This window comes from Anopheles moucheti, chromosome 3, assembly GCF_943734755.1.
Source record: "Anopheles moucheti chromosome 3, idAnoMoucSN_F20_07, whole genome shotgun sequence".
In the NCBI taxonomy this organism is placed as follows: domain Eukaryota; kingdom Metazoa; phylum Arthropoda; class Insecta; order Diptera; family Culicidae; genus Anopheles; species Anopheles moucheti.
In genome coordinates this window covers 72,211,794-72,232,159 of record NC_069141.1, presented here as the reverse complement: position 1 = coordinate 72,232,159, position 20,366 = coordinate 72,211,794, and the positions used below count along the sequence as shown (strand labels likewise).

At 45.9% G+C, this 20,366-nt stretch overlaps 2 protein-coding genes across 2 annotated transcripts; both read left to right on the top strand.

Annotated features, from left to right (window-relative positions):
- The first annotated feature begins 945 nt into the window (after positions 1–945).
- LOC128300918 (uncharacterized) lies at positions 946–12,465 on the top strand. The gene is made up of 5 exons (XM_053037167.1): positions 946–1,255; positions 1,441–4,192; positions 4,775–5,120; positions 5,197–5,868; positions 7,446–12,465. The coding sequence occupies exons 1-5, from the start codon at positions 1,224–1,226 to the stop codon at positions 12,338–12,340; spliced, it is 8,697 nt and encodes a 2,898-aa protein (XP_052893127.1). The 5' UTR covers positions 946–1,223; the 3' UTR covers positions 12,341–12,465.
- Positions 12,466–12,804: 339 nt separating this feature from the next.
- On the top strand, positions 12,805–18,519 carry LOC128302981 (uncharacterized). Its single transcript, XM_053039832.1, has 8 exons — positions 12,805–12,809; positions 13,006–13,393; positions 14,675–14,983; positions 15,062–15,298; positions 15,384–16,859; positions 16,932–17,219; positions 17,292–17,403; positions 18,325–18,519. The coding sequence occupies exons 1-8, from the start codon at positions 12,805–12,807 to the stop codon at positions 18,363–18,365; spliced, it is 2,856 nt and encodes a 951-aa protein (XP_052895792.1). The 3' UTR covers positions 18,366–18,519.
- The last annotated feature ends 1,847 nt before the right edge of the window (positions 18,520–20,366 follow it).

The following is a 20,366-nucleotide window of genomic DNA, read 5'->3' as shown; positions in this document are numbered from 1 at the left end:
ACAGCACCCGCAATAGAATTGAAGAACCGTAGATGTTTTGATGTTTTTTCTTACCTAATACAAACCGATAGAGAGACAACAATCTGTAAGCGGTGGCGTTCTGTGTCGGAAAAGTGGAAAATAAACCTCATCAGGGGAGCGACCGTTCAACTGTCCGCATTTCCCGGACGCGTCTTCATTTGTTTATCCGTAGTAACTTCATTCATCCGTTGCTCAAAGAAGACATTGAACGATTAAAAAGGGGTACGGTTGGCGTTGGGGAGCTGAAGCGTTGTGGAGAAAAAGTGAGGTCAATGCGTGCGTGGTAGTATTTCCTCCCTATCTTCCGCGTTCTGCGTTTGGTGCCGTCCGGAACCAAATGCTCCGTCACATTTCGGCTGTGGTAAAATCTTCATAATTAGTATCGATTACGGTGCAGTGAAAGGTAGGCGCTGGAAATTGTCGAGCCGGGGAGGGGTGCGTGCGTAGTGGCGTAGCGACGCTTGGAAACATGTCTACTACGAGAATGTTTCGCAGTAAACCACCCTTCGCGACATTAGTACACTTGTGTGAGTGCGTGTATGCGTGTGTGTGTTGATGCGCATCATTCGGGTCACGTTTTTCGTACATACTGCGCCCGTCAGCTTCCTCCTCCCTTCATCTCCGCTGCCGTAATCTCATCATCCGGCGCAAAATACGGGAAAAGTGTTAAAAATGGGTCACGAAATTAGTCGCCAGCGTGTGACGGGTCGGTCGCGAAACATACGCAGAGCGGCGGAATCATTACGCACTGTAATATGCTGCTTAAAGGTTTAAAATACAAATCTCATGGTGGCTCTCCATTCCGCGTGCCGTGCAGTTTTGCAAAGAAAATATAAAATTTGTGCGTTTTGGTAACGTTTTTTTTTCGCATCCAAACCTACTCCAAGTCCAGGCGGATGCATTTAGTACACACGCTGGACCTAACCCTGGATACGACGCTGATCAATGTTTGATGATGATGGGAGCGCTATAACGAGCGTGTGCGAGTAATTTGTGGAGAAATTGTGAGAGCAACGATGGGCAGTAAATTCGACGGCGTAGCGTAAACAGAAATACGCGCTTGACAAGGCAATTTTGTTGGTAAACCACTGCCAGAGAGAAAAAAAAACGGGCTACTATGATCTGCCAGGCGAATTAGATTTATGTGTATGTGCGTGTGTGCGTGAAGAAATAAGTAGAAAAAGGAAGGAAAAAATTAAATCATGTTTAGCTGTCTTTGGCAATTATGGGATTGGTAAGCTTGTACTAAATGTGCTTATTCAATGTGTTAATCGCTTAGTTTGGTTTTACGATCATTATTTGCTCACATACCGCGTGTGCACACGTGTCGCTTTAGTAATTTTGTATCTATCAGCAATCACCACCAAATCAAACTCTGCTAACACCTTTCCTTTCGTTCTCTTCTCATCCCGAATCCAGGATTGATCCACCCACGTTTACGACGATGGAGAGCAAAAAGCTGCAGCAGCTGCAACAGGCCAACTCCCATCTGGCACCGATGCCACAAATGAAACCACCGCAAGGTGGTGGTTTTCAGCATCCACCACCGGGCGGGTACGATTACGGTGCGACCGCCGCTGGCCCAGGCCGATCGACCATGTATCCACCGAATGCCACCCAGTACCAGGGCTACGGACAGCACGGTCAGCATCCTGCGTCGCTACGATCACCCTACTCGACCGGCAGCCCAAAGTCTTCGCTCAGCACGAACAGTGGCGCCCTCTACGGTGCGACCGACGTGGGAGAGATGTCGTCCACTAGCGGTGGACCCTCCTATCACATACCTCCTGGACAGCAAGGATTACTGCACCCACACCAGCAGCAGTACCGCAGCAATACGCTCGGACCCGGTGGTGGCGGTTACGGGTATGATCATCAGCAGCAGCTCTATCGCGTGAGCTCACCATCGAGTGGCAGTGGTGGTGGGGCTAGCGGTGAACGGGAACGCTTGTACCAAACAGCGCCCTTGGTGCGGTCCGGCGTACCTGGTACACCACACTCCGTCACGAGTGCGATGAGTTCGAATGCTCCAATGTCGAAGCTGGAGCTACAGTTCCAACAACTGCAGCGTGAAAAAATTCAGCAACAGATTAAAACTGCCACCGAAGCCATAGCACATCAGCAGCAAACATTTGCCTTACGGCAACAGCTAAATCCACCCGTTCCAAACTATCACTTGAAGCAAAACCTGCTGCAGAACCTGTCCCAGCATCATCAGCAGCAAATTCAGCAGCAGCAGCAGCAACAGCAACAACAGCCACAGCCTCAAAATCAGCTGCAAGTGCATAAACATCCACAATATCCTGCGCAGCAACAGCAGCAGAAACAGTTAGCTCAGCAGCATCAACAACAGCAGAAGCAACAACATCAACAGCAGCATAAACAACAACAACAGCAGCAGCAGCAGCAGATGCAACATGCTATGAAGCAGCAGCAACAACAGCAGCAGCAGGCACGGTATGCATCGGGTGGATCGGCGAATCGTAACGCACCACCATCAAGTCTGAATCTGCTAAATCACTGTCAACCGGCAGCTAGCGAAACGGATAAAATAATGCGATCGCACGTGCCATCGTACCATGGAACAGTCGATACGACGGGAGGAGCTGTTATTGGTCTATACGGCGAGGAAGACTCGCTCTACCAACAAAAGGGTGGCTACCCGCAGGGAATAACTTCACCTGGAGCGAATAGCGAAATCATTATTCAGCAAAACATTCCCGGCCAGGTTGTGAATCAGGCTTGTCAAACGCAAATCAGCTCGATGGTGTTAGCTGGCAACAGTGGTGTTGTCCAACAGCCGCCACAGGTGAAATCATCGCCATCAGACACACTCTCAAGCCCATCGCATGATTCCAGCGAGCGGCGACGCGGCGGAAGCGGACAACAGCACACACTGAAATCTCCCGTCACCAAGCGGCCAGCCAATGCGCCAGTTGCGTTGTCCGGCTGGCTGTACAAACAGGGTTCGGATGGGCTGAAAGTGTGGCGACGACGGTGGTTTGTGCTGTCGGAGTACGTGCTGTACTATTACAAAGGTCAGGAGGAGGAAAAACTGCTGGGAACTGTGCTGCTACCATCGTACAAGGTGTCTGCCTGCTTTCCGGAGGATAAGATCTACCGTAAGTTTGCGTTCAAATGTGAACATGCGAACATGCGCACGTTTGTGTTTGCGGCAGAGAACGGTGAATCCATGAGCCAGTGGGTCCGTGCGCTGACATTGGCGACGATGATGATACAGCATGTCGGTACCGAGCAGGAGGGAAATTCTAACCAGCACCAGTACGGCACTAAGGGCAGTGGTGCTGGCAGCAGTGAACTCTTGTCCAGTGACTCGAGCGGTACCGGTGGCCCACAGTCCCAGGGCTCGAACGATACTATGAAATTGATACAGCAGGCGAGCGGCAATGGTAGCAGTAGCAGTAGTGGTGCCGGTGCATCTGGGCTTAATGACAGTATGTCTTTACCGCAGCCACTGTACGCGAATGCTCCACCAAAGCCAAGGCGCGTTAATGATGCAGGCTATTCTTCGCCCAGCCCCGAACATACGATGCTGCACGAACGCTACGACCAAATGGTGCAACATCAGCAGATGCTGTTCCCAGGGGTAGCCTCCGGGGCACAGGTTAGTGGAAGTGGGTTGGTACTAGGCAACAACCGAACACCGGCGGCATTAACAGCTCAGGCAATCTACGGTGATCCGAAACGGATCGAGCGAGACCTGTACATTCAGAAGCTTATAGAGCAGCAGCAACAGCAGCAGCAATTGAATGCCGCCAAACAGCAGCAGCAGCAACAGCAGCAAAATCTTGGAATACAGTCATCTCCCCTGCATGGTCAGGTACTGCGTAGCACACCCGGTGCTGGAACGAATCCATTTCTCTACCCCAGTAATGATCGCCGGACGCCGGATACATACGGACCACCGAATGCAGCGATCGATCCCAAGCATATGTCTGATTATGAGGACATCTATAATTTAACCATGCTGTCGAAATCGCTACCATCAAACGCTGCTGGACCAATGGAGGGGATGGCCGGAGAGGGAGGTGTTACGGTGCCGGGTGGGACAAGTTACAAACGACCATCCAGTCCGCTGCGCTACGAAAGCAATGGCGCATTCCCGCCGTATATGGGAAATTCGGCATTGTACAATGCCGGTCAATTTGAGGTAAGTGTTGAACAGAATAACCGTTTATAATTGGAATTAGATTTGGATCATGTCGTCCCATGTGTCTAATAGGCGGCAAAATGAATGGAGCGAGCGTGTGACCCATTTGTAGACCGCTTCGGTAGTTTAGATGTGATTGTAGATGGTGGCATTATTTGCAATTGTATGCTGGAATTTTAGTTTAAATTGGACATTTATACACGTATACATCAATTACGACGGGTTGTAGTATGATCAATGCTAATTTCGTCTAGAAAACGAAACAACAGTTGTTTAGAGCAAAAATTGAGCATTTAAATCTTTTGATGTAAATTTTATAGCATGCTAACTTGGCTTTTATAGCAAGGCGGTTTAGCAGTGCTATACAGGCAGTACCCAAGATACGCTATAACCGCGAGGAACCGCGTATCTCGGAGACTGTCTGTACTACTATTTTATACTTGACGAGCCCGTTGACTTAATTTTTTTATGTTTAAAATGATCAAAAGGTTGCAAAGTGGGCAAAGATTTGATGTAGTCAGTGTTGTCTTAATGTCGCTTACAGTGCACTAAGTATTACAACTCTTTACTTTATTCTTTCAGCATCAACTAACAGCAGGTACTGCACCGTTACCACAGCATGTTCAGATGCGAGCACGACCTATTCCACCGAACATTCCACGACCGCACTCGGCCGACTTTTTGGACTATGAGGCAAGGCATCCCTTGAACCAAACTGTCTGCGGGGGTAACGACGAACCCAGCCCTGTACATCGTACACCGCGGCCAAAATCTAGCCTGGATATTAATCGCACACCTGACCACTATTATTATTCTGAGGCCAGCTACGCGGAGAAGATGCGCCTGCAAAGCGCATCGTATTTGCAACGGACCAACAATTCGGCCAATGGTGCATCGCGCAAACAACAACGATCCGATGAACTACAAGGTATGATGAAACGAAACTAGCTTGGGTTGTGAAGATTCGGCATCCGTTTGTTTAATTAAATGTTCTTCTTCCGTAGGATTGTTCTCTAGCGGCACGATGCCCCGAGAAGGATTGTACCGAAGTGGTAGCGGCAAGTTGATCCAGTCGCAGCAACAGCAACAGCTGGAAGATTACCCGATAGGCTCGCAAAGTATGCCACGACCATCAGCTACGGATCGTGCAGCGACAGGCACTCGTCCCACAGTGAGCAGCCTTAAAAAACAGGGCAGTGGTACGTCCCAGCAACAGCAACAAGAGCAATTCGCACGTTCGGCGAGCGCACGATTACCGCGCAAGGAGGAAGATTCTTCCCTGCGGGACGGTGAACGTAAACGGGAAGAATCGATGAAGCGACTGCTTGAGTGGAAGCAGCGAATGTTGCAATCACCGCTGACAAAGAAAATTGCTAGCCAACATTCGGCCACAATGGCATCGGCCGAATCGCTTAATCCCGGCTCAAGCACAAACGTTGCCGGTGATCGACGGCATGAGGATATCTATGGCATGAAGTCGGAGGATTCGCTGCTGCGCGGTGATTACTATTCATCGACATACGAGCGACAATCAATTGGTGATTTGACGACGATCGGATCGGCGGTAGCCGCTAGAAAACATGGTGGCAGTGTGGCCAACATTGCCCAAACGTCGGCGTACGGTAGTGAGATGAAACTGAACGGAGACTACAACAGTTACTCGTCGGATGATGAAGGTAAGTGGACAGCGTCCATGGCGAACTTGATAACGATGATTCTAAGAACTGACTCGTGTAATGGTCTAACAATGCCCAGCTTCCAGAAGCGCACTAGTTTTTCTCCCTTTTGGTCACTGTTTCTCTCTTTCTTTTACTCTGTATGTCGTCTGTATTTTTGAGCTTATTAAGCCTTTTTACAGTAATCAACCTCTCATATGTGAAGCTTATTCGATCGTATCCTTCCAAATATATCTTCATTTAGCTTCCGTTCGGATACAGCTTTCTTTTCTGGGTTCCTGTTATTATATTTACAATTCCCCTTGTGCATGTTTTGTCGTTGGTAGGTTCAGTATTGCATTAGAATAAATTAGAAATCTTTGAATTAAAAACATAATACGATACATTGAAGATTTAACATCAGTTGAAGGCTTCTCTGATCGTATTGTTCAGTTGATTGAGTTTAGTTAAACATTTATGTACCAAGAGCGAATTCTTCTACCACTATCTTTCCTTTTCTTACCCTTGCTTACTTTACAAATTTCCGGATTTGCTTAGAAAACTGTAATGTAGCACACCGTTATCTGTTCGTTGTGCTATGAACGTTCAATTTTTGTATCCCTTTTATTTAGACCATGTAAAAAAAGAACGTTGGCTTTCCATTTGCGTTACATTTCTCCTTCACCCTGCCAATGGGAGGGAAAAACACAATACGTGCGTTGTATCATTTCATGCTCAAAGATGTTGTTGTACTGTACATTATGTAACTTATGGTTGGTGTAATATATATTCATCTTTTTTTTCCGCGAGACCTTCCTGCCTGCAACGTAAAATACGTAAAAACCTATGGTACACTCGAAAGGTATGGAAATATGATGAAAAGTGTTGTCTCTTTATTTTCTAGCAAAAGCCCCTCAAATATTGATCTCATGCCAGTGTGTATAGTTGTGTCAGAAATTTAGCTTCCGTTGTTCTTTTTTTTCCCCCATTCCAAAATTATTGCCGCCACCGACAAATGTCTACAGTCTGAAAAGCAAATCCTGAATCCCTAGGTACGGTGAATGAAACCATTTAGTTTTGAAACTCTATGTGATAGCTGATTGTTTCTACTACTGTAATTTAGTACTAATATTATACCTTACCCCTTTACAACGACCACTAGTTCTAATACTAGCCATTATTTCCCTGTTCTCTAAGTACGTGCAATGTTTCTGCCGTCCCTGGCTAATACTTCGTAACCAACACGAAACATTGAGGTTAGCTCCGTACCGTCCTGTCCTCTATTAAGTATGCGACATATATCTCTTAATGTTAACCACGGTTTTGGTGAATATTCTTTCGAGGGGCTTTTCTTTCTATCCGGTCACATCTAAACCAACCACATATCGGTTTCCGAACACCCTGTCTGTCGCCCAGTATTGTAGCGGTAATGCATTGGGTCCTTCTGAAACACCGGTCCGGCTTATGGCAGTGCCAAGAGAGTAAAATCCCAAGATATGTGTGTTACTAAAACCCCGACTAAAGAGACAACAATCTGACAACACTTATCTCATACCATACATTTCTTGTTGTATGTGTGTTTTCATGTATTATATTAGATGGAAGAAAATTTACGCCGGCAGGAAGGTCATCCCCACTCGTTAGTACCGTTGCCACGAAAGAGGTAGCAGAAGCACCACCACCATCACACAATTTAACACAACACAACCACAGCCACCAATTTTCTGATTTCGCCGCTGGCACTGGCAGCACTGATAATACGATGCACGCATTAACGCAATCTTTTTACGCCGACACGACCGGCAGTGGCGGTGATGGTAATGACAGGATTATCAAGCCAGTCGCTAGTGCGGGCATGGACAGACACTGTAGCATGGAACAGGAGCAGGATAGCAAGTCGACAGCACTAGCGCTGATTGTGCAGCAGGACGAGGAAGAGGATGGGTTGTATGAGGATAGTTTAGTGAATCACGCAAGTGCTAGCGCAAGCCCAAATTTGAGTGTAGATGCGAATGTATATGAGAATAGTTTTATCAAGGCGCCAAACGAACGGAAGAATTCGGAAAGCGATGCGGAAAAGGGTCATGAAACAGATGGTAGGAATCGGCGCGTACCAAAGGATGCCATTGACTGTGGGCAAGTTGAGCATCTTGTGAATAGCAAGGCCCATGTCAATGACCGTTTGCGTAGCGATAGAAATAGCGGTAGGATAAACGGTGATGGGAATCGTAACAACTCATCGTTTGATGTTAAACCTTTGCTAACAACGGGACTGGTTGCACCTAAACAACAACAGGCGTATGTTCCAGTTTACAAGCACAGCCTATCGTCATTGAGTGTCACAGCGTTGCATTCTCCCTCGTCGAATGTGTTAAGCGCAATCGGCAAAGAGTCACCCAAAGAAGCAGCAAGCAACAAGCTGCGAGAGTCGTCGAATGATCAGGAAGTGATTGGAAGTAATCACGATTCTGGAACAGATTTCCAGCTCGACGAAAAGAGCGCAGATGATGGTGAAGATATCTTCGAATATACCGACGAGGATCTAGATGAAGCGTTGCAACATGCTGAGGAACAGCAGGACATTAACGCAAGCAAAGAACAGGCTGCCACGACTGACGGGGCTTTGGTGGAGCTGCCGAACTACGGTATGTCGATAGACGACGAGCTTTCAATGCAGATAATGGAAGGACACTACATGCCGATGACACCGAGAAAGAACTTGATCAGCTCAGCCAGCAGCTGTACGACGCTTTCGCTATTGAACCGCCACAATAGTATTAATCAACCGGGACAACTGATGTCATCTGCATCATCGACCGGGAAGTTGAGACCGTGCGAAAGTTTAACCGCAATGGACATACTGGATTCGATACAAAAAAGCAACGAAATGCAAATGTGCAACGCTTACGACGAAAGTACCTACATTGAGATGACTAAGGGAGCACTTGGCAAGAGTGTGTTCGCGACAGCGGACGAGCTAAGGGGAACGACGTACGAGATGATAATGGTTCCAGATGCGTCCCGTTCTCTTTCCAGAGCTGCCGGAATGGGGGATGAGTTAGGCATGAACCGAACCCCGGCAGATTCCGAACCATTATACATGGAGTTGTCGCAATTGCATAGCAACATTAGTACGCTCACCAAAAAGGATCCAAATCATGGTCTAATTGATAGAAGCACCAAACGGGATGAAAAACTTGATGCGAAAGCGGGTGATGGTGAGTATCAGAAGAAGCCGCAAAACACGGCAAGCGCGGCCGAACTTGCGGGAGAAAAAACAAGCACGATGGTGCGCATGAAAAATGCGGTGACTGGCGGAACTATGACCAAGAAAAAGAAGAAGGATAAAAACTGGCCAGATATAGTGATGCAATCGAGCAAAACCGACGACAGTGACAGCGAATCGGACGCGGCAGATAAAGTAAACGATGATTGCAAGCGTATCAAAAAGAAAACCAGTGCCAAAGAGAAGCCGCTGTCTGCGATTAATTCGGAGCTGCAAAGTAAAAACATGGCCCGTACGCGGTTTAGCCTTTCCGATACCTTCCGACCAGCGTCGTATTATTTGGGAGCAAGCGGGAGTAACACCCAGTTCGGTCACGGTAATAATGGCGGGGAAAGTTCGTTCGATATTTTGCTGGACAGCTCGGACAGTGACATTGTATCGCCGCCTCCGATACCGATCACTTCACTGCCTCTCGACGAACCCGACGGTGGTAGCTGCGGCGATGAAGCGCGAATGCTATTGAGCTCTGTGGACATAGCGAGGTACGGCGAACGGGAGAAATTTCGCTCAAGCGAAGCGATCGATCTGATCAAGAGTCATCACGCGCAGGAGAAAAGGCAATCGGTTCAAAGTTTAGTTACCGGCACATCCAGCGGTGGTCAATCGTTGGCCGGCTCGATGAACCTATCGTACGGTATGCGTCGTGAAAGTGGTAGCATCTCGTCAAATCGTTCCAGCCTTCGCAGCAGCTCCCAAGGACTGTTTGGTGCTGGCAACACTGGTGCAGTTGGTAAGCCAACGCGCGATTCACTTAGCGGTCATGAGCGTGGCTACGATGGTGTGTCCCATGCGTCGTCAGAATACGAACTACTTGTGCGGGACGCATGCGCCAATTCGGTCCGATTGGGATCGGCGATGGGCGCACGGCGGGATGATTCGTCCGCCCGGAGTTCGATCACACTTTCCGAGACGAGTGGTTCCATCGAGTGGAGGAGTCGTTCATGCATGGATGTGTCGATAAGAAATAAAAGACGCCCCATATCGGGAAGTTCGATCAATTGCCCCATTGAGTTGGCGCTGGATGGTCTTGAGGTCACGGCCGAGATTGTCGGTGGCGAGTTAGACAGCAGTCGGAGTAATCACTTTTTGAGTAATGTAAATATTGAAGGCGGAACGGCAGGTATGGGGGAAGGTAACACAGAAGACTTGAACAGCAATTCGTCCAATTTTTCTCAAAATGGTCATGACAATAGTATCTACTACGAGAACGTGGATGTTACTGGATCGAATGTTGCCGAGTTGACATCGCGTAATCTAGCCGTGCCGATACTGAGTCCCCTGAGGGAGAAAAACCTTTCCCTACACGATGCACGCTGCCAGTCTGAGTATCTTAGCACCGTCCTCGAAGGACACAGTCTTGATGTGGAAAATGCTTCGCTCCTGTCGGCGATGGATCCGGACCAGCAAAGCTCGTGCACTATTCGCTATGATTACGATCGTTCGAATCAGTGCAACAGGACGATCACGCCAATCGACGGTGGCTCACAGTCAGTGGCGACCGATGCGATACACAGTCGTAACAACAGTACGCTTTCGTCGGAGGGTGCACCCTACTACTATTCCGATCTGCAGGCGGCTCGATCACGCGACGAGGATAGATTTCAGCACCAGCGGCAGCTGAGCAATGATCGGTGTGGCGCCAGCAATGGAAGTTCCCACACTTCGCCTTCCGCGCTCTACGCAGCTGGAGACACGCTAAACAATCAACGTGATCCGGGAGGCTTGCGTAAACATACGACTGGCAGCATATTCCACATTCACAATCCACTGAACACGCTCAAGACGGCCAATTTGTTGCTGCATGCGTCCGCCAGCGAGAAGCATGCGGAGATCGATCGCAAAAACCTTTATGAGTCGGATCGGATTGGGCAGAAGGAGGTTAACAAAACGATTGCTGCATCCTTAGCGGCTGGTGTAGGTAAGGTTGTTGGCATGCCTGCAGGTAGATCATCCTCTTCCTTATCGGTAAATGCGTACAAAGACGGTAGCGCTACGATCAGCCGCCTGTCAACGGGGTCGTTCTGTAGCTCGGCCCTCCAGCATCAAGAGAGCAGCACATACGGCACACAATCGAGAGCAAGTGGTGATCCTATGCCAGGGTGTAGTAATAGCAGCAGGGATGGATTTCACCAGCTGCTCGATACTTCTGGTGGCAATATTTCGTCCGGTGATCAACTCTGGGAGGAAGACACGCTGTGGCGCGATAATCTACGGCGAGTGTCCCACATACACGCGAAATCAATGGACAATCTTGACCACCTGGGTACGATCCGGTCGCCTTCGGCAGCGTTGTTAGCTAAAACGATCAACCAGCAGCAGCAGCAAGAACAGCGCGAAACGCACGAGAGATACCGCGATGGACAACCGGCGGACACGAGTAGCGAAGAGTTAGGCAACAAACCAATTGTCAAAATAAATCGTAAGGATGTGACCTACGTCAATGAGCATCTAACGAATCTTCCTGTATCGAAGACGGCGGTATTCGGTGAACAACTGAAAAAAGCCACTGTGGCTACCGCGATGCTAAACTCTCCAAGCAATGCACAATCCACCCGGACAGGAGGAAATACGCTGGTCAGCGAAGCCAGTGCCGGGGGTGATGGTGATGACAATGACGTATATGTGCAGCTCGCCAGTAACGTATCCTCGTCGGGTACGGTGGTGCGTGGTGATGGTCGTTGGTCCTCATCGAGCGGACGGGAGTCGGATGCGGTGTACGAGGTGCTGCGCGATGAAATAAATCGATACGACATCAATCGGGAAACAATTCGACAATGGGATCTCATGTCCAGTGGGCTTGTTAATAGCAGCACGACCACATCCAGCAAAGCGAACGGAAGCAACCTTGACACGGGAAGAAAATCGCATGCCAGCAACTGTGCAACCATCATCCCTGGCAAGACAAACGCTGGCACGGACGCTGTCATGGATAATGGAGCCTCCTACCACGTGGAAGCACATTCATTTTCCAAACCCGCAACTAGATCAATACTAACAACGGCCTCTTTATCTGAGACCGGTGATAACACAAACGATGCAATGTCTGTGAGTAGTGTGAATAGTAGCAAATATAACATTCCAGACAGTGAACGAAACGTGGAACCGTTGAGGGATAAGTATAACTTTGATAGTAACAAACATATAAACATTCGGAAACATGAGAGAAGAGAAACTGGTCTAGATGATAGTAGAACAACAAAAAAATGAAGATAAAATTGTGAATAATCATAGAGGTTAGCGTGAGCAGCAGCGACAAGACTGGGAAACACAAATGTAAATATAATTGATAGCGCTAACATTCCATAATCGAAAACGGAGAAGAATGAAGTAATTATTTCCAGGATGAAGCACGAAGCGCTTTACATAAAGTATGTTTCACGGTCGTTTTGGAAAGTCGTCGTTTATTACACCATGTACAGCAACAGAGAGACGTCTCGGTTCATAATAGCAAAACAGTTTAAAATGAAACAGGTTTGGCACGGAAGATATTCAGTATAACACGTTTTAAAAAGTATTACATAGGCTGTTATCAGTGTATAATTTGTGACCAACATCGAAAATACTGTAAATATAACCAAACTACCAACCAGCGAATGAAGAAAGCAAACGTTAAATCGTGTGTAAAAAAATGTTCATTGTTTGCATTTTGTACAGGGCGGGTGTGGAGTAGCATGAGGTATGATAAAACATTAATGTACTGTGTCTGATGCAAGGACAGTAAACTTGTACAGCAGAAAAGAAAAAGAAAAATCCCCCCAAATCGTTAAACTTTCGCGTGTTTATTATTTGCTTTCAGCATCGATATCGGTGAGAAATGTTTTCAACCTTCCCAAGGTAGCGCTAACGGTCAAACCGGACCCCTCCGACCCTAGCTATCTGCAGTCGAAGGGAGGCGTCACACCGGGCAGCTACTACGACGGCATGATGTTGGCCGGTGCGGCCGATTATTATGGCGGCGAGAAGTACATACGGCCCGACATTAGCTTCGAATCGACACACGATCTGTACACGCAGGCCCAGCTGCAACGTGCACAGGAACTGAACCTACAGCAGCACTATCAGCTGCAAAACATCGATCGCAGCTTGGCAACGATGCAGGACCAGCAACCGCAGGATGCTTCCCCCCAATCGCCCATGATCGGCAGGGGTGGCATGGAGACGAAGTGGGCCTCGACGCCAACGGCTGGTGGTAATGATACGGCGGGATACTTGAATGGGCGCATGAAGAACGAAGGCTCCAGCGAGCGGTTGGACACGAAGGTAAGACACTGCATGATGTAACGGTGGCGTGGTGAAAGGATGCACAGATAGTGCAAGTTAATACGACCAATGTGTTCACAGCATGATCATCGATCGAACTTTATCGTATTAGCAATTCTTAAGCAAACCCTCTAAGAGTGTGTACTAAACAGTTCATGTGCTACATTTTAATTCTGAGATGTTCCAGTTGATCTGTGGAACGCTGTTGTCCTTTTGAAGAATCCAAAACTAGCTTTTGAAGAAGAAGGGCTAGCTTGTCTACTCTTCAACCTAGCGCTAGAGAGGACCACGGCGCACGATTGTGAACAGTTCAAATGACTCGCTTTTAACTAAAGAGTTCCTGTGGTACATTTTAAATCTGAGATCTTTCAGTTGATGTGGGGAATTCTCATGTCGTATTGAAGAATCCCTCTGCGGAGGTACTTGAATTTTGAATCAGAATTCCGCTATGAAGCGTCGTTACTCGAGAATCGTTGTTGAAACTCCTCAAAACTTTTGTTCCTGCTGTCATTACACTTTCGGCCACGAATAGAATAAAACCCCGGGACATATGGCCCAATTACCTAACTCGAATACAATGAGGTATTGAAGCGTAAGTCCAATATAGTGGATTAGTAATGCATGTCCCAGGAAAACAGAATTCCTATACTATACCCCCGAAGGGCCTCACAGGTGGAAGGAAAATAAGTCGAAGCCCCAACAGACAGTGAATCCATACAAACGATATAATGAGACATTGTTCGTGCCTTCATACTTTCATACAGCCTTTGGATGTATCTGCCGGGGACTTGCTAAATCGAACGCACGAAGAGTTGATTCTTCTGCTAATTCAGCTGAGACGTCAAAATAGTCAAACGGCCCGATCCATTGAACAATGCTGCACAAACATTCACGAATTACAGGTTTTTGTCTTTATGTTTCTATAATTTTTCTTTCGTTGTTATTAACATTCGGCAGGGTGTTGGGTTTGAAGCTAATTTTGCACTACTTTTAAAATAATTTTGCACAAAATGACACAAAATACTAACATTGTTTGCAAAATATGCAATTTATGTCTAATATCTATGTTAACTTTGAGTTTAAAAACATTTCAATATGAACCAAAAATGTTCAAGGAATATTATTTTATGGATTGTTGATGTTTGGTACTGAACTGTACCGGTGATGGGACATAAGGAAATTTCTGTTGACTAAAAGATATTGCTTTTTTAAAACGGGGAGAATTTTAACACTCTCTACTGTTTGTTTGAAGTGAAAGTAATTTTGAACCGTACATTTTAGAATCTGATCCGAACGGCCGAAGGAAACCGTAAAGCGGACAGTTTGGCTAGATTGGATGCACTCAAGCAACAGTTGACCGAGCTGGAAAAACAATACGAAAAGGAAAAACCGTTGATCAATTTGGTCGACAATATGGTTAAGCTGGGCAGCTTATACCGTGGCCCGATCGGTGGTAAGAAGCAGCTACAGTCACCCGAGTCTGCCACACTGGATCGATTGGAGTTCAACCAAAGGATGCAAGAGCGACGTTTGTTGCAGGAAGAGCAGCGTCAATGGGACCGAACCAGCCCGAACCACGTGGAATTACAGGTACTGTGTAACGAGTTGGTACGGGCGGAGATAGGAAAATTAAACATAAAATTAACAAATTCTTCTTTATGCTTGCAGTCGAAAGTGCAACAGCTGTACCAGATCGATAAACTGATGCAGGAAGAGTCGGGCACCCTGCAGGCATTGCAAAGGGATAAAGAAAATTTGGAAAAAGCCCTTGCTATGTTGAAAACAAAGGTTTTAAATCGCGAAAGTGGAAACATGCCGATGGCCATGGATACAGCCAGACAGCAGCAGCATACGCTGGAACGCGAATTAACACGTGTGCATCAGTTGCTGGCAGCGAACTCAAAGGTATGATAAAAAATTGTGCAATTCTTGTAAGTTCAAAAATCCCAAGCTTCAAAAACTAATTGGTTCATTTTTGTGCCGTCGTCAGAAACTGGAGAAAACGGTATCCACAAACGCACGATTGGAACAGGAACTGCTGGTCTTGCGCCAAAAGCTTCAAGCGACCCGTGAACATCGTTCAATGCAATCCGTGTTTGATTCAGCGTCCGCGATCGATCACCAGTACATGCCCGGCTCGGTAACTGCTGTGCTGGAATCCGAATTGAAGCGAGCCAAGCTGTTGGTAGGCGATATGCAACGTCAGCGCCAGGAGCTTGGACAAGCCGTACGTCAGCTAACGTCGTACAGCGCTGCCGATACCAATGGCTCTCAAATGTTGGACCACCTTCACGCCGATGAGCAACATTTGCAGTTACCGCCGGAACAGCGAGAGCAACAATCGATGGGATCAAAGCACAAGCGAAGTTACTCATCCTCCTGGGTAGAGACGGATCTGGATTCTATGGCCGGGAAAGAGTCATCAGCACCCACCAACAGCCATCGGGCACTATCCTCTTCGTCATCGAGCGTTCTGACGATAGACGATGAGATGCAGAACCTATTCCTTCCCAGCAGCCGCAGCAAAGACCCAATGGAAGGGATGGAATCGATGGATGAACTGTACGCAGCTGGATCTGCGTACGGCTATGGTGCCGGTACGATGAATGCTGCCGACAAGCAGGAAATTAAAACAGTTCGCATCGTAAAACGCGAATCCGAGCGTCGGACGCGAGACAAGGAGAAGAACGATCGTAATCTTGCGCTGAGCCTGGACCAGGTGCTCGAGGAGGAGGCACAACTGATGGAAGATTACCAGCGCTCCAAATCGTTACCAAGAGGATACGAAACGCATGAGTTGTTTGTGCAGAGCCACGAGGCCCTCGGTGGTGAGGGGGTAATGGGCGGCGCAGCAACCACGATGGATGGAAGCAGGTTGATGAACGATTACTATAGCAGCGTGGTGGCATCGGCGAACGGGAACAGTTATCCCGTGTCGTTGATCGATCGTCAGGCCGATCTTTACACCGGTCACTTTGAGACAGGGTTGCAGTCGAAGTACATCACCAATGAGATGAATAGCGGCGGAGGTGTTGGTAGATCGTCGGGATTGAGCAATTCGTATCAGGCCAATTCCTATCTCACTAGCGGAAATGCAGGAATTTCGGCAAGTGCTTTAGGAGGCTTGAAACGAAAAACGGAATCCATCCAAAGTCTCACTAATACCGATGCGGAGCTAGATCCGGTGTTTCAGAGCGAGGCCGCAAAGCAAATTATTAACGAGATGGCGACTGGAACGAACATGGCTGTGGGTGAGAATAGTGGCGATTCGTCGGGCAGTGGAGAAACGAAACCTCCCGCAAGCAAAGATGAGCAGCAGTATCAGCAGCAGCAACGCCAGCAGGCACAGCAAAATCGCCAGCGCCGAGCCGTCCCGAAGGAGAAACGTCGGCATCATACAGCTCCGCATCACGTGAACGCAAAATCGATCGAACTGATGCACAGCGAAAACGATATGAATAAAAATGTACGTATGCTTGCCAGGCGAGGGAAATTCTGAAAAAAAAACTAACTCTTTTCTAAACAATACCACTTACAGAACGTTAACTGGAGAGCGCGTGACGATGTTGATCTTGAGGTGACGATACGGCCACGTTCTAACGCACCGGATGTGGTGCGATCGGCGCTTGGACCACGGGAAAAAATTTCCGAACACACCATCGACAAATTGCTGGCCGCGCCGAGTAAGATTCTCATCCCCGAACGCTACGTTCCGGAACAGACGCCCGAACTGTCACCGGAGGAGAAACGACGTCGGCAGGAAAAGGTGGAAGCAATTAAGAAAATGCTCTCAGACACTCCGATTGGAGGTGGTGCCGGTAGTAATGTAAGTTGTATACAGTTCGCAATATGTGTCCCATGACGCAACGCTATGAAGCTTTTGTGTTTTTTTTATCAGGAAACCGGACCTAATCCTGTTCCGAACGCGGAAAAGAAGCAACGTGAACATCTGATTCAACTCAATCAAATTCTCGCCCAGCAAGTGATGCAAATGAGCAAGATTGTGGCAGGTAAGAATGTTTATAGTGGTCATTAACTTGATTTGATAATTAATATGCTTCACTAGTCACAAATATTGTTCAAAGTTTTAATCTATTTTTTATATCGAAAGTTTGATGTTGTGTTTGTTACTGTATTGTTAGGTTTTGAATTTGTGTCACAATCGCAACGCACCGTTCTATTTGTTTATTTTTTGTTATATATTTGTACAAGCACTGTTGAAGCACTTGATCTTTATGTGTCAGCTTATGGGGTATTTGCCATTTGCCCTTTTTCATGCAATCATTTTTGTGAGGTTTTTTTCATATGTTCCAAATCATTTAATTAGCACTACGGCCTGGCCGTCCCTTCAGAATAGAATAAAAACGTTAGATTAATAGTAAACTACTCCATTGTAATTATATTTGTGTTATTTATGTTATTATTTGTAACATTAATTAGTTCCATTCATAAGCTTTATGCTGCGATTATTAAAGAAGCGATCGGATCTTATTTGCCATAAATCATAAATAAGAATTTAATCTAAATAATCGTTATTGTAACACACTAAGACTAGTAAATTCATACAATCAGGCATCAGAAAAATCGTTCTGTGTACCGAATAGAAAACAGAACCAAAAAATGTTAAAACATCTGATTCAAAGCTTTTAAAACCCGTTTATATTCTTTGTTGTTTGTGATAAATATCCAGCCTTATATATACTTGTTTTGCAACGTATGCAATTGAGCACTTTTATATGCAGCTCCATGTTATACATTATCTTATCATTTCATATATCCATGTTCTTTTAAACATTCTTTTTTGATTTGTTCTGCCAAAATAAACAAATATATTTTTTATTTATTAAATTTCGTTTGAATTATTATATTTTTATATCATTTTTTATATGTATAATTTATACGTTTATTTTGTTTCATTTTCTTCATATCAGGCAACCCAAACCATCATTCAGCCACTAATGCACAAAAGTAGTTAGGATGGGCTTGCCTTTGCATGTGCGTTGAATGATGCAGCAGTAGCGTGTTGCGTGTGAATGTGTGTCTGCATTTAAGAGCTTGAAACACCTCTATATACAGATTGATGTGCACGTATACATTACCGTGTGTGTGTGCATCACCGAAGCTCTTGTGCTAAATGTTTTAAAAAAAACGCGTCAAAAACCTCCACTGCATCCCCATCTTTCACCAAACATGTGCTATGAAACACTGCTTTTCTATCTGTCGCTACTCATAACAAACTTGACGAAACACTTTTAATTCATTTCCTGCCACAAATACGCATCATTTGCGTTTCTGTGTGTTTTGCAACACAAAACCCTTAACACCATCACCAATATTACGCAGAGGATAAACCGGCGAGCTACGGCATAAACGACATGCGGAAAGGTTTGTATAGCCAACAATTTGCAATTTAAATGAACGAAAAAAGGGAAAGCAGGTTGAAGACAAGTTAAAAAAATTAAAACACATTCCTTCGAACAGGTTTCTTCAAAACAAATATGCAAAACGACAATTAAAATCGGTCCTTAGCTTGTGTTCGATAGGTTTAGTTTTGTTTACAGTCGAATTAAAAAAAAAACAACGCAATATAAAACGAAACCAGCTACAAATTCACTCATCTATTACACAACTGTGCTTTACACGATCATATCATTCACATGGTTCCGTAATTGTACCGTTTGGTACCGATTTGTGCAAACAATAATAATCGTTTGAAAAAAAAACAAAGCAACAAAAAAATAAAAATGCATGTCGTTTGTTACAGTTGTTAATTAAGAAAGTGAATGTTTGGCCAATAATGCATATTTTGCGTGCATGCAGTTCCTACTATGTCCCATAAGTTTACTTGCATTTGCTCAAAATTATTTCTGCCTTTTCTATATCGTACTCTGTTATTCCTTCCATATGTGCCCGGACCAAAACAAAAAACAAAACCAACTGCAGAGAACTCATCGGCCGTACTTCCGTCGAAGATAAAGCGGAAATGCAATGCTCCGTTCGGTGCTAACCAATCGGCGGGCAAAACGAACGACGACAAAGATCACTACGAATCGGATTTGGAAGACTACGATACGGATTCGCCGGCCGAGCCGCTGCCGTTGTATCAGCAGCGTGAAAACTACTTTACCTAAAACTGCAAAGATGCTTTTTACCAGTGTGTTTGAGTTCCGTCCGTGTCTTATCGCGTCATTAGGGGGGTAGGGTGAAGATATGCGACACTGAGAGGGAGGCAGTTGGTAGGAGCAATACATATGAAGGAATAATTATGATAATTGAAAACGGAAGAAACAAACACGGTTATAAAATCCCAAACAAAAAGTTATAAAACAATTGAAGTCGAAATGCTGAATGTCGAGAATTGATAGTAGCGGTTCTTCCAAACATCGTCATCATCCTCATCATCGTGCATTTGCATCGTTCGTGCTGCTATTGGCAATGAAAACTAGATTGGTTTAGATAGGAGAAACAAATGGATCCGTGCTATGCAATCAATACGCAACTGCCAATGGTTTTGGGGTTTTTATTATAAAAACTGTCCGCATCACATTTGACCCTTGACGCAATCTAACGCACCCAGCAAAGTTTTGTTCCTTATTAAGCACGTTGGCAACAAGGTGCTTAACTGACATCCTACGAACCAACCTTCCTGAAGTAGGAGATTTTGCAATAATAAGAGCGTACAGTATACACGCATCAACATCAACGGTCCCAGTGCATTACCCTTAAGTAAACTTCTTCCGCAAACGTATTCGATACGCCATTATGGATGAGTATCAGTTTTGCGACAAGCAGGGGAGTCACCTATTTCTACACAAGTATTACTAGAATGGAAAAAAACGAATAGATTAGGCAGCAACTATTAGCACCATTCACAGGTTTCCTATCCAAAACAAGAGAAAACAAAGACTTCTGGTTAGTGAATAGCAAAAAAAAATAACAAAACAAAACGACTAAGGTTCTAGTTTCGGAATTT

What these genes read in the sequence shown, in the direction of transcription:
- LOC128300918 (XM_053037167.1), top strand. Translation starts at nt 1,224, where the DNA reads ATGTTTAGCTGTCTTTGGCAATTATGGGATTG. An exon ending in ACAATGCCGGTCAATTTGAG is followed by an intron (nt 4,193 to 4,774) that starts GTAAGTGTTGAA and finishes TTATTCTTTCAG; the next exon opens with CATCAACTAACAGCAGGTAC. An exon ending in TTACTCGTCGGATGATGAAG is followed by an intron (nt 5,869 to 7,445) that starts GTAAGTGGACAG and finishes GTATTATATTAG; the next exon opens with ATGGAAGAAAATTTACGCCG.
- LOC128302981 (XM_053039832.1), top strand. An exon ending in TGCTGGCAGCGAACTCAAAG is followed by an intron (nt 15,299 to 15,383) that starts GTATGATAAAAA and finishes TGCCGTCGTCAG; the next exon opens with AAACTGGAGAAAACGGTATC. An exon ending in AAAACGATATGAATAAAAAT is followed by an intron (nt 16,860 to 16,931) that starts GTACGTATGCTT and finishes TACCACTTACAG; the next exon opens with AACGTTAACTGGAGAGCGCG.